At 30.4% G+C, this 11,262-nt stretch overlaps 1 protein-coding gene across 1 annotated transcript in view; it reads right to left on the bottom strand.

The window, feature by feature from the left end:
- LOC114191237 (autophagy-related protein 9-like) overlaps window positions 1-8,312 on the bottom strand; it is an 8,849-nt gene extending 537 nt beyond the window's left edge. Inside the window, exons 1-17 of the mRNA XM_028080411.1 lie at window positions 7,762-8,312; window positions 7,357-7,677; window positions 6,156-6,378; window positions 5,761-5,940; window positions 5,451-5,660; window positions 5,271-5,348; window positions 5,097-5,167; window positions 4,894-5,004; window positions 3,937-4,819; window positions 1,807-1,953; window positions 1,451-1,718; window positions 1,281-1,356; window positions 1,101-1,212; window positions 938-1,011; window positions 732-803; window positions 229-352; window positions 1-150 (exon numbers count right to left, since the gene is read on the bottom strand). The exon at window positions 1-150 is cut by the window's left edge and continues 21 nt beyond it. Of these exons, the coding sequence (XP_027936212.1) occupies window positions 1-150; window positions 229-352; window positions 732-803; window positions 938-1,011; window positions 1,101-1,212; window positions 1,281-1,356; window positions 1,451-1,718; window positions 1,807-1,953; window positions 3,937-4,819; window positions 4,894-5,004; window positions 5,097-5,167; window positions 5,271-5,348; window positions 5,451-5,660; window positions 5,761-5,940; window positions 6,156-6,378; window positions 7,357-7,677; window positions 7,762-8,312 (3,651 nt within the window). The remainder of the gene's footprint in view (window positions 151-228; window positions 353-731; window positions 804-937; window positions 1,012-1,100; window positions 1,213-1,280; window positions 1,357-1,450; window positions 1,719-1,806; window positions 1,954-3,936; window positions 4,820-4,893; window positions 5,005-5,096; window positions 5,168-5,270; window positions 5,349-5,450; window positions 5,661-5,760; window positions 5,941-6,155; window positions 6,379-7,356; window positions 7,678-7,761) is intronic.
- Window positions 8,313-11,262: the final 2,950 nt, after the last annotated feature.

Raw genomic sequence — 11,262 nt, 5'->3', positions numbered from 1 at the left:
CTTAATGTAATTGATTATTTCAAGTAAGTCAGACACTTTAATGACAAAGACACATCTATTCCTTGGTTGGGTTCGAACTTTGAAAGCGAGAGTACAACCTAACATTACATCCAAGTCATCAGGAAAGCACTTGGGATCATCTTCACCCACCTAATTAAAAAATGAAAATAAAAACAATTTAATATCAATGACAAAGCAACTAATGAGACTGATGCTGACAGTATTAACCTTGATCATTTTCTTTTGCAATTCTTCAGCGGAAATACCAATAATGTTTCTACATTCTTGATCCCACACCACAAAGTTAGCACAATTAAACGCATCATCACAAACTTGCAACTGAAGTTTATACCTACAAACATTTGGAATATTATAACAAATAAAATACAAAAACATGATCATATGAAGTTGAATGAATATAAAATAAAATACGAACTTGAACATGGAAATGTTGTTTTCTTGATCACAATAGGTGCATTTGAAAGGACCAATTTCATTAGTTCTTTTGTTGCAATGATTACAAACCAAGTAGTACCACCCATCGTTATCAAGAGTAAACTTAGTGGTTGTCACCACAGTTACACATATAATTTCCTGCACGGAAAAATAATTTAGTCAAATATCGAAAAAACTACTATATAATCAAAACAATAGATACGTTTGTTTATAAACATAACTTTTTTATCAATGGAATTTCATATATGCTCTTCACTAAACATTTATAAACAAACCTTTCAGCATCACTGTATTGGGAGGACTGAGTACCAGATTGACTCATAATTGTTAATTCATCAGCAGAGATTCTGAAATATAAGTAATCATAAAACAATTCTTTACAATTGAATTATTATATGACTTATACCTAATCATGTACATATTTTACAAAAATTTGAAACAAAGATACGATAATTACTCATTTAACTGTTATTTGAATTGCATAATTTCGGGAATATCATCATCCATAAGTAATTTGGTCCCATTCCATGTATTGGACACAGACTGGCCATTCCCCTATTCAAACCAAAATTAATCAGGAACAAAATAAAGATCTTTTGACAAAATAATAAAATAACGACATAAGTACCTGTAGCTGCTTTAACCTTGGCTTGAGTAAGAATCATAACCAACTTGTCGGTATTTGGATTGTCATTATACCTTTCTAAAACTTTCTTGCAATATTCATCCCATAACGTACAAGAAACCACACCACCACTACATATGAAGAATTTGGTTAAAATAAATAATATGTCCTATAAAAATAATCATTATAACGTCATTACCTCATATCCATCAAACTAAAAATAACATTTTTAGATTGTGCCTTAGTTTTGACGTTATCTACCCAACCAATCAAATCTGAAATCATAAAGATTACAAATTAAAAGCAAGAATAATTACAACATCATACTTGCCTAAATAAAGCAAATAAGATCATTCTAATTGTACATACCAATCAACAAATCCGGAGAGAAATTAACAGCCACTACCACTTTTATGCTTCGAAATTGGTAAAAACTATTGGGTACATTTGCAATAGCTTGGGGACGGACAGAGGTGGCTCCGATAAACAACAATTTAAAAGGATGGTCACACACTCTATATTGACCATCATTTTTCACAATTTTGAAATTGTGCATGAGATATGTATCGCCTTCCTTCAACTTACCATCCCAGATATCAAATTCGTCCTTCTTAACTATGCAATGTATCTTGTCCCCCTGACAAACGATATGCAAAACCAACAACCAATAAATACAAGATTCTCAAACACAATCAAGGATAAAAGAAAAAATACATTATTATTACCATTTGGTCAATCAAAATCATTTCAAGGTGCACATTGGATTCACGGTTATGAATATACCACAAATCAAGCACTCTCACACCAAGTTTTAGGGTCTCCCTCCTGCCATCAATATCTTTAATCATATCCAACTTCTTTGCCATTAGAACCTAGGAAAAATGACAATATCAAAAAAAAAAAAACATATCATCAATACAAATACATTCAAGTATCACACAATGAAAACCTAGACTTCAATAATAACCTACAGGATACTCATAAAAACGAAAACTTTAACGGAGAACAAAGCATAATGGTCAAGAAAAAACCAAACAATCATAACTATACTGGAAATACAACAAAGTAGACGACCTTTATGGCGAACGAAAATAAAAACAAAAAAATTACATCATCAAGTAACCATAATATAAACAGCAAACGCAAACTTTAACAAATATGAAGAAAGAAGACAGATTTATAAACAACAAAAAAAATTACAACTAAAGTTCAACTTCATATAAACTAAAGGAAAACCTAGGGCAACGAAGAATAAAAGAAAAAAAATGATGAAGCACAGAAAACACAAAGGTATAGATGACGTAGAAAAATTTGAATCCTACAGTTTGACGAACCAGCATCGACAAACATTATCAAAGAATGTTGAATGAAAAAAAAACGGAACTCACAATGAACCAAACCAAATATAAACCAAGGAAAAGAAAAACATCACCTAATCAAGCAAAACGCAACCCAAGCACCAACTTCATAACTGAAATATGCAGTGATACACTTTGAGGAAGATAGAAGAGAGAAATGATAGACTGTGAGAGAGAAAAGCCACTGAAACAATGAAATGAAATTACAAAATGAATAAATGGAAGAGTGTAATGGAAGCTACCGAAGAATACAGTCTGACTTAAAATGAAAGATTTCAACTCAGTTGTAGTAACAGGCGGCAAAGCTTTGGACGTTAAAGCTGAATCCGGAAAATCTATAAAATGACCAAAAAACCAACCTAATGGACACGTGTCGAGAAATTAAGCATGGGTAGAAGAGTATTATCCCTACTAGTTTGGGTTCTTATATTTATAGCAGATAATGTAGTTTCAAGCTTAAAGACTTAAATTGTATTTCTACTTAAAATTAGTAAATTTTAATTTTTGGTGCGTATTAATTTATTATTAAAAATTACTTTTTTGTTTTAATGACATTCATGAATAACTTATGTATTAACAGAAAATTAAGTAACAATTCTAAATTACATCTCATCATGTACCCAAAAATTCACAGATTTCTACTTTTTTATTTTAAAATTGAATTGAGAGACAAAACCAAAAATCATTTTAGAAAGAGAAATAATTTTTTAAGGGTATGAAATAAACTATAGAATTATCAAGACCAAACCAGGATATAACATTTTTTGTTATTAAAAAATTTTCAATTAGTCCATTTTTTTTTATCTCTAAACAAATTTAAACTATATATGCTGCAGCAAATCCTGTGGCATATTTTATACGTTGAACAAAGTACAATTCTTGTTTATATTTTAACACTAAAAAATTCTGGCCACTAAAAATTACGATGTAAGAAATATTTAATTCATTTCACAATTTTTAAGAATCGTAAAAACTGTGCTAAAGTTTTAGTATAAGAATTGTGCTAAAGTTTAAGTATAAGAATTATAACATCAATCACTTCCATGACAAAACTACACAAAAAACATGTTAAGTGATTCCCATTGAAATGCTCTGAACAAAATCCTTTTTTCTTTTTCAATCCAACTTATACTGTATGTTAAATTAGAGATAAATAAAGTTCATACGAGAATTCTTTGGAATTGTTAGGTGGAAAAAGTAACAAAGAAAATATAAGATAATAAAATAATACTGAATATTATAGCAATTTACATGAATCCTAAATGTAATAATCAAGGAAATCCTAACTTTATAAGAAATTTAAAGTAAAAAAATTATAGACATCTGAGGTGTCTATTAACAGCAAAGAATAGTTTCCATTTCCACACAAATAATGAAGAAAAGAAAATGATGGTTAGACATGGGAACTCTTGCATTCCAGAAACAAGAAGCAGCTAAAAAAAATAAGGAAGGGCAAAGTCATTTTACTCAAAAGGCTGCATGCAGGCTTGGATTTACAGTGGGACTTTTTGGGGTGGACTCACCAAAACGAAGATTCAATTTTCCTGCATCTAAATTATCTGCTTCTGCCATACTAGGTAGCTCGTGATAATCTCCCCCGTACAAGTATTGCCCCTCATCAGAAAATTTATCGTGAAAATTGTAAGTTGTTTGGTGATAGAAATCTTGTGGCTCCGAAAAACTTGTGTGATCATGTTGACCCTGACACAAGTGTTCCTGACCTTGATCTTCTGACCCTCTGTCGGAGAATCTATCGTGGTAATTATGTGTTCTTTGGTCATTGAAATCTGGTGGTTCCAGAAAGCTTTTGTGACTATCTTCATTCCGAGGTTGACTTCTATCCCACCAACGACTCTTGGTAGTGCGAGACACATCAATGGAATGTGAATCCTCAATTAGGCTTTCCCGGAAGATGAAAGATGATGTGGAAGCACCTAGATAGGAAGCACCACGTTCATTGCAAAACTCGTTCATGTGTTGGTAATACTCATGTTCATTTTCTTCCAAGATTGAATGGGAATGATGCTTAGTTGCTTCGAAACGATTTGTTGAAACGTGTCCAGGAGTTGCATAACGAGGTTGGGAAATGTAGTACCAATCTAGAAGATAGGGATGATTGTTTCGATTGCTGGATTCAGTTACCAACAATGAACCCAAGTGATTGCCGGTCACAAAAGTACCATGTGACATTTCCTTGGATGTAAAACTGTTTTTGTCTCCATTCCTTCCCATGTTGTTGTCATCTCTCCATGGTCTGATGGGGACAAATCCATGTCTCTTTACATGCTCTGCTAATTTTTTGTCTCTGAATCTTCTCAGATTTTGCAGAAACTGTTTTCCTTCATTATTTGGTTCCCAAAAAGGGTAACTATTATGGAAGCTGCAATGACAACAAAACTTAAACAAAATAGATTGTAATAGAACTCTTAAAAGATCAATCTTATGACTGTATACCTCAAAAATGATTTCTCCAACTTTCCCTGGGAACTTCTCTGGCTACGAGGCACATTAGATGGAGAGCCATAACTCTTATTTCCATACTCTTGAAAATTGAAGACACTGAAGCTGGTAAAATCGCAGAATAAAACATAATTAATATGGTTTGCTTGCCCTAGAGAAATTATTATTAAATCATGAAACCATAGTTGCATGCCAACCTGCAAACATCACCAACACCTTCAACGTATACAGTAAAGTTTTCAATAAACTGCAGGATATCATCAGCCCGCTGCGAAATGAAAAAAAGAAAAAAAAAAACTTGAATGGTGTATAAATTAAGATATAATTCCATTCTTCTGCAATCAATAACAGAGAAAATTATTATGTTTAACCTCTGGGACCACAAACAAAAGCAAGAATGGAGTAACGAAAATTGAAGCCATCTCCTCAAGTAACATCATCCCACTATACTGGCACCAACAAAAACAATATCAGCATAAGTAGTATCGTAGTATCTCAAACCTATTTTTTTTATAATGAAGAGAATGGCAACAGAGAATGGTCCTGAGTACCTGGAACAAGGTTTTAAACTCATGACGGACCATTTCAGTACTTTCTTTACCCCGCCATCTTTTGGGCATATAATGTGTATGGTCAACTACCATTGACATTGCTCCTTCGGGATCAGTGACTAAAACCTCGTTCTCTGTAAATGCAACCCGTTTAAGAGCAGTTATAGCTCCAAAAATAGCAGCATACCATAACAAGTTCCGACCCAATATCTGCATTGATTTTGTGTTTAAAAAAAGAAAAAATATTATTAATGACTGTAATCACATATTTATAAATTATTCTTTGACAGAAGAATGAAAAAGATATTACATGACCCTCCAGCAGAGACTCTTCTAAAAAAGCAAGGATGATCAGAATCGCAACAAAGCCACCCGATACAAATGAGATGAATTTTTCAATGATAGATATCATTGGTGAAGGGAATTGCTTCATATAGATAGAAGCATGAGATACACCACTATTAGTCCGATGCTTGAACAGATGATCAACCTACAAAACACGTTACTTCTGAGCTCGGAATTATGCACTAACTTCAAATATTAATGGTCAATACATATAATAATTTTAGCGTGAAACTACAGGAGAAAACATAGACAGAGAATTTCCAACATGTCCTATACAACATAGTTTAGTCACTCTTCGATACATAGATTTCTTCGATAATTCCATTCTTTTATGTGTATTGCAAGGATAGAAAACAGCACCTCATTGAATTCCCTAAAGACCCATCGTGACAAATTTGACCATCTTCGGGATGATATTGTGCTTGGTTGATTATAAATTTGCTCAGCATACCTCAGAAAGAGATGTGACAGCATGAACATGATAAGAAATGGAGAAAGTACCAACATTGCAATACCAACTACCATAAGTCTTCTTTTTAGTGTCTTTGAATCTGACACAAAACTCATTCTGACACAAAAGTTTCTGCATACAAAATAAATTCAAGGGAGGAAACCAACATCAAAAACATAACAGTATAATCAATATTAGGCTTAAGCCTGTCTTTGCTTAGATTATCTTCAATGAAAGGATCATACCATATCATGAGCTCCTATTTTATTTTATATTAATCTTATCATACCACATCACTTTTAAAACTTTTTTTCAAATTTTGTTCCAACACAAAGATCTCACGAAATTCATATTTTTTTAATTTTTATTTATATATTTTAATGCAATTATAGCCTAACCAAAATTTTTATCATCCAAAATCTTAAATTTAAGACTGTCATCAAATCAGTATCTAATAGAGATTTCTTATAAAACTTAAGTCTTAAGCTTTAATGTTCTAGCTATGATCCTTACCTTGGAGATTCAGATCATGTCTTCTTTAAACTAATTTCTAATTAAGTTCAATTTGCTTTTACTCAAAATATGCAATGTAGGAACTATGTAGCCACTATTGTCCACAGTGAGGGACTAAAAGAGTAAGGCTTTTTGTTAAATATTGAGATGAAATTTAAATAGTAACTAAAACAAAATGGAAGAAATATATTTTCAAATAACTAAAACAAACTGAACTTTTTAGCCTTGAATACAGTCGAACTGCTTTTAAACTGGTTGAGTCCCAATTACTTTAGAGAAATGACATTCTAGTAAAACTGCTCAACTATTCTAAATAAAGCCTATAAGAATGCAAACATGTATCAAGAAGGAGCTAAAAAATAAAACCAGTATTTAATGAAGATTCAATACCTTGGAAACAAAAAGTTTACTGTCAGAGCTTCTAAAAATCCATAAGAAGTTAAGATATCAATACTGTCATTTAAGAGATGTTTTGAAAAACCAAAAAATACAATAACTACACCTCGGAAAAGACCTTGCCTTTACAAGTTTCAGGATCAAGTGATGCTGAATGTAATGATTATGCATGAAAAGGCATTTGTACTATAATTAACATACCTGTCAAACATGCTTTGCAGGATGCACCAATCTAAAGCCAACTCAAGCGTTCTGGGTAGTATTAGACGATATTGAGTTCCATCAGTACCATATTTGACTGTTGATCCAGCACCTGGAACCCATTTAGAAATGGGGAAAGTAAGCACACCCTTGTTGATCATCGCAATCAAATAGTTCTCCTTTCGCATCAACCTCATCACAATGTCATGAGCAGAAAGATTCTTTACCACACAGAGTTGTTGTGACTTTTGCAAATGAACAATCTTTTCAAGAATGGTAGGCCAGGACATGGTTTGAATTTCATGATCTGTTACACAGAGACTGCAAGAAGATCAAGGTAAATTATGGCAGAAAAAGTAATCATGCAAAATCTATCAATACATCTAACTGGTTTATCATATTGACCTGTTGTAGTAAAACAGATGGATTTTCAGTGTATCCTTCAATTGAAGGAAGAATTTCAATAAGCAAAATATCCAATAGACAAAAAATACTCCCAGGTATCCAACAATAATAGCTCTGTGTACTGTTAATGGGATTAAAGGGTGTTGATGAATTGCTTCTTTAGCAAGATCACAAGGTTCTCTTCCAGATTCAACTGCAGCCATCCCACACTTGGCATTACGGAGTCCATTCCAGTCAACATATAGAAAGATAAATCCTGAAAAGCATATGATGAACCCTAAACTCAGAAGTTCAGCAATCCACCTTAGGATGATACACCAAAGCCCTTTCTCACAGTAATAGCTGTAAATTCTTTCAAAGAAGAAATCCAAATCGGCAATGGGTTGAACATTAATGCTCTCATCATTAACTAGGCCTGAAGGGTTCTCACTATATGTATTTGGAATTCTTCTATAATCCGTCATTTCAATATCTGGTGAAACATCCTGAACACCTTGACGCTTCCAATTGAATACATTAGAAGCACTTATATTTCTTAGCCAGTTCAACATTCTTGAGACAGATGGGACTTTCTACAAACACAACATAATCAATATTAGCCTTCCAGTCTAGAAAGAGATATTAAGAGAAAGTATTTCATATGAAAGCTTGGTGTTTCTACCAATGTACTCGGTCCATCTTATATGATAAAAGCTAAAATTCAGATCACCACAAGCATCATATCCACCATTACCATCACAATTCATTATCAGCTTCTCACAAGCCCAAGGAGGGCAGAGGAGTAGTCCTTCCAAATGAAGGAATTTTAAAGAGACATCATGCTAATATATATACATATAATGAGACACAATATATCCTACTGCTACTGCAGTGAACTCTAATTGTATACAATCATATCCACTCCAAATTTCAAGAGGCAGACGCGGATAACAAAATTCAACTTCGGTAACCAAGTATAACCACAACTAAATCTTCCCTTTATTGGATAAAAAACAGTGAGATTTTAATGTTTGCAAATAAAAAAAAACAACGAAAATTCAGAATAGGGAGTGGCGGTGTCATACTATATATAACAAACACTGCATTATCGGCATTGCACCGGAGCAACAGCATGATCACACTAACACAACTACCTATGATGAATGAAACATGACTACACCTCGGCAACACCACCAAATTTTGTTGTGAAACAAAAGTACATCAACTCAACCTTATAAAATATTAAAACAACCGCATTAAAATATGCTTTTGCAAAAATAATAATGGAAAATTAATAAGTCAGGATGATCAGAAACAGAGTTTGAAAAAAAGGCCAAAAATGTCAATGGTTGTGAAGAATTTGAAAGGGGAGAAGCAATTAAACAAACAAAGATGGATTGTTTTTTGTTGGTTAAACAAATTGAAGTGGCAATAGTTTTATAACAAATATATGTTAATTTTTCTATTACCTCTTTTTCCTCTTCTCTTCAGTTTCCAATTGGTATGCATTTATAATATTAATTAATTTATATAAAATATTTATGAAGTAGATGAATAAATTTCAAAAATATTACGATAATTTTGATAATATTATTCGGTAATCTGCTTTTTAACGGAAACGGTTTCTCTAAATTCAATTAATATATATATATATATATATATATATATATATATATATATATATATATATATATATATATATATATATACTACATAAACACAGGCACGATAGCGTTTGTGTGTATGCAATTTTTTACATACACTTAATATTATATTAATAGGTGATGATATTGTAATATTATTAAGTTCAGTGGCGGAGCCACGATGGACCAGGCAAGGGCCACGGTCCCCCAAACTTTTTTAATTTTTTAAAATTATATATTTTTTAATTTTTAAATTATATTTATCACTTTAAATTAGATAATGATACACCGGAAATAAATGAAAATTAAATTAAGTATTTTTTTATTTCTTTTATAAAGTACAACATTTAATGTTAATAAATAGTACAATATAAAATTAAATACAATAAAATAAAATTGTTAAGATACTTTTTATTTTCTCTTCACATTTTTTTTGAGTTTTTTGTTACGTTGTACGCATCTCTCATCTTTACCAGATATTTTTTGTTATTGAATAAAAAAGAAGTTAAACAGAAATTCATTATTTCTGTCATCTTTTTTTTCATATCTTCTCTCATTCTTAAAGATAATAAATTTATCTTGTCTCACTTGGTAGTGCAATAATTGTTTAATATTTAGCCCTATTTTTTTTTATCTCATTACCCTTTTGTATATTCATTTTTATGAATATAGAAGAGCAAGTAATGTATTATGTGATTTTTATAGAGGATTTTTAATTGTAACTCAATTATTATAATTTTTTTAGTAATTATGTCTCTCAATTTTTTATTATATTATAATAAAAAAATTGGTCTTAAACTTGTTTTATAGATAGGTATATTGATAAAAAATAAAAGAATAAATTAATTTTTTTCAAATTGATAAAAAAGAAGGGAAGATGAGAACAAGACAATAAGATTGCTCATCGCATAAGCATAACAATGATGAAATAAAAGTTTGTGATGACTTTTGAATTGATATGTGCACATTAGTAAAATGGAAAATGAATATTTTACATATAATATGATTATTTACATTGAACATAAAATAACTAAAAGATTTAGTTATGATTCAATTATTTGATAAGTTCAAGAATATGAAAAAACGAATAACAATCATTTAGAAATGTGTATTTTCTATTATAGTTATAACTATGTATTAGTTTTAAGTGAATGAGTAACAAAAATGTTAAATATATAAATTTTAAGTATATTATTTTGGCTCCCTCATAAATATTAGTCGAGATCTGTCACTGATTAAGTTAATATATAAAATAAAATTATATTTATACAAAATAAAATAGAATATATTTATTTTGAAATGTGAAGAGAAAATCTTTTTATATATTGTTATATATATATATATATATATAATATTCTATTTTAACAATTATCTTATTATTAATAATTTATACTTTAAAGTTATTTTAATTTTAAGCATTATAAATCATAAATTCGACTTCTAAGGGAAGATGATAACAACTTCTAATTTCATTTATTTCTCCTCCAAACTTATTTTTTGTTGGAAGGTTTATATTTTATTTGAAAATTACAAGCTGTTTTTAGTTTAAAATTATATTTAGTTTCAATATTTTTAGTTTCAGAATAAAGTAGTGTATTATATTAAAATAAGTTTAAATCTAGACGGTGATGACAGCAAAATAACGTAGTTAAAAAAAAATTACAATTCATACCGTTAATATCTTCTTAAATAGGTAATTAAACATTAAATACATTATTATTCTGTAAAAGCATTTATAAATATAGTTGTATATCAATAATTTAAACATTGTATTCAAAACAAGGTAACAAATATTAATATATAGATTATTAATATTTACGGACAAATCCTAAAGATTTAAAGAAATCTATAACATTTCAAGATATTTTTTCTTAATTTC

This window comes from Vigna unguiculata, chromosome 7 (genome assembly GCF_004118075.2).
Source record: "Vigna unguiculata cultivar IT97K-499-35 chromosome 7, ASM411807v1, whole genome shotgun sequence".
Classification (NCBI taxonomy): Eukaryota; Viridiplantae; Streptophyta; class Magnoliopsida; order Fabales; family Fabaceae; genus Vigna; species Vigna unguiculata.
Note: the sequence above shows the minus strand (reverse complement) of the source record. Positions and strands in the feature narration are given on the sequence as shown.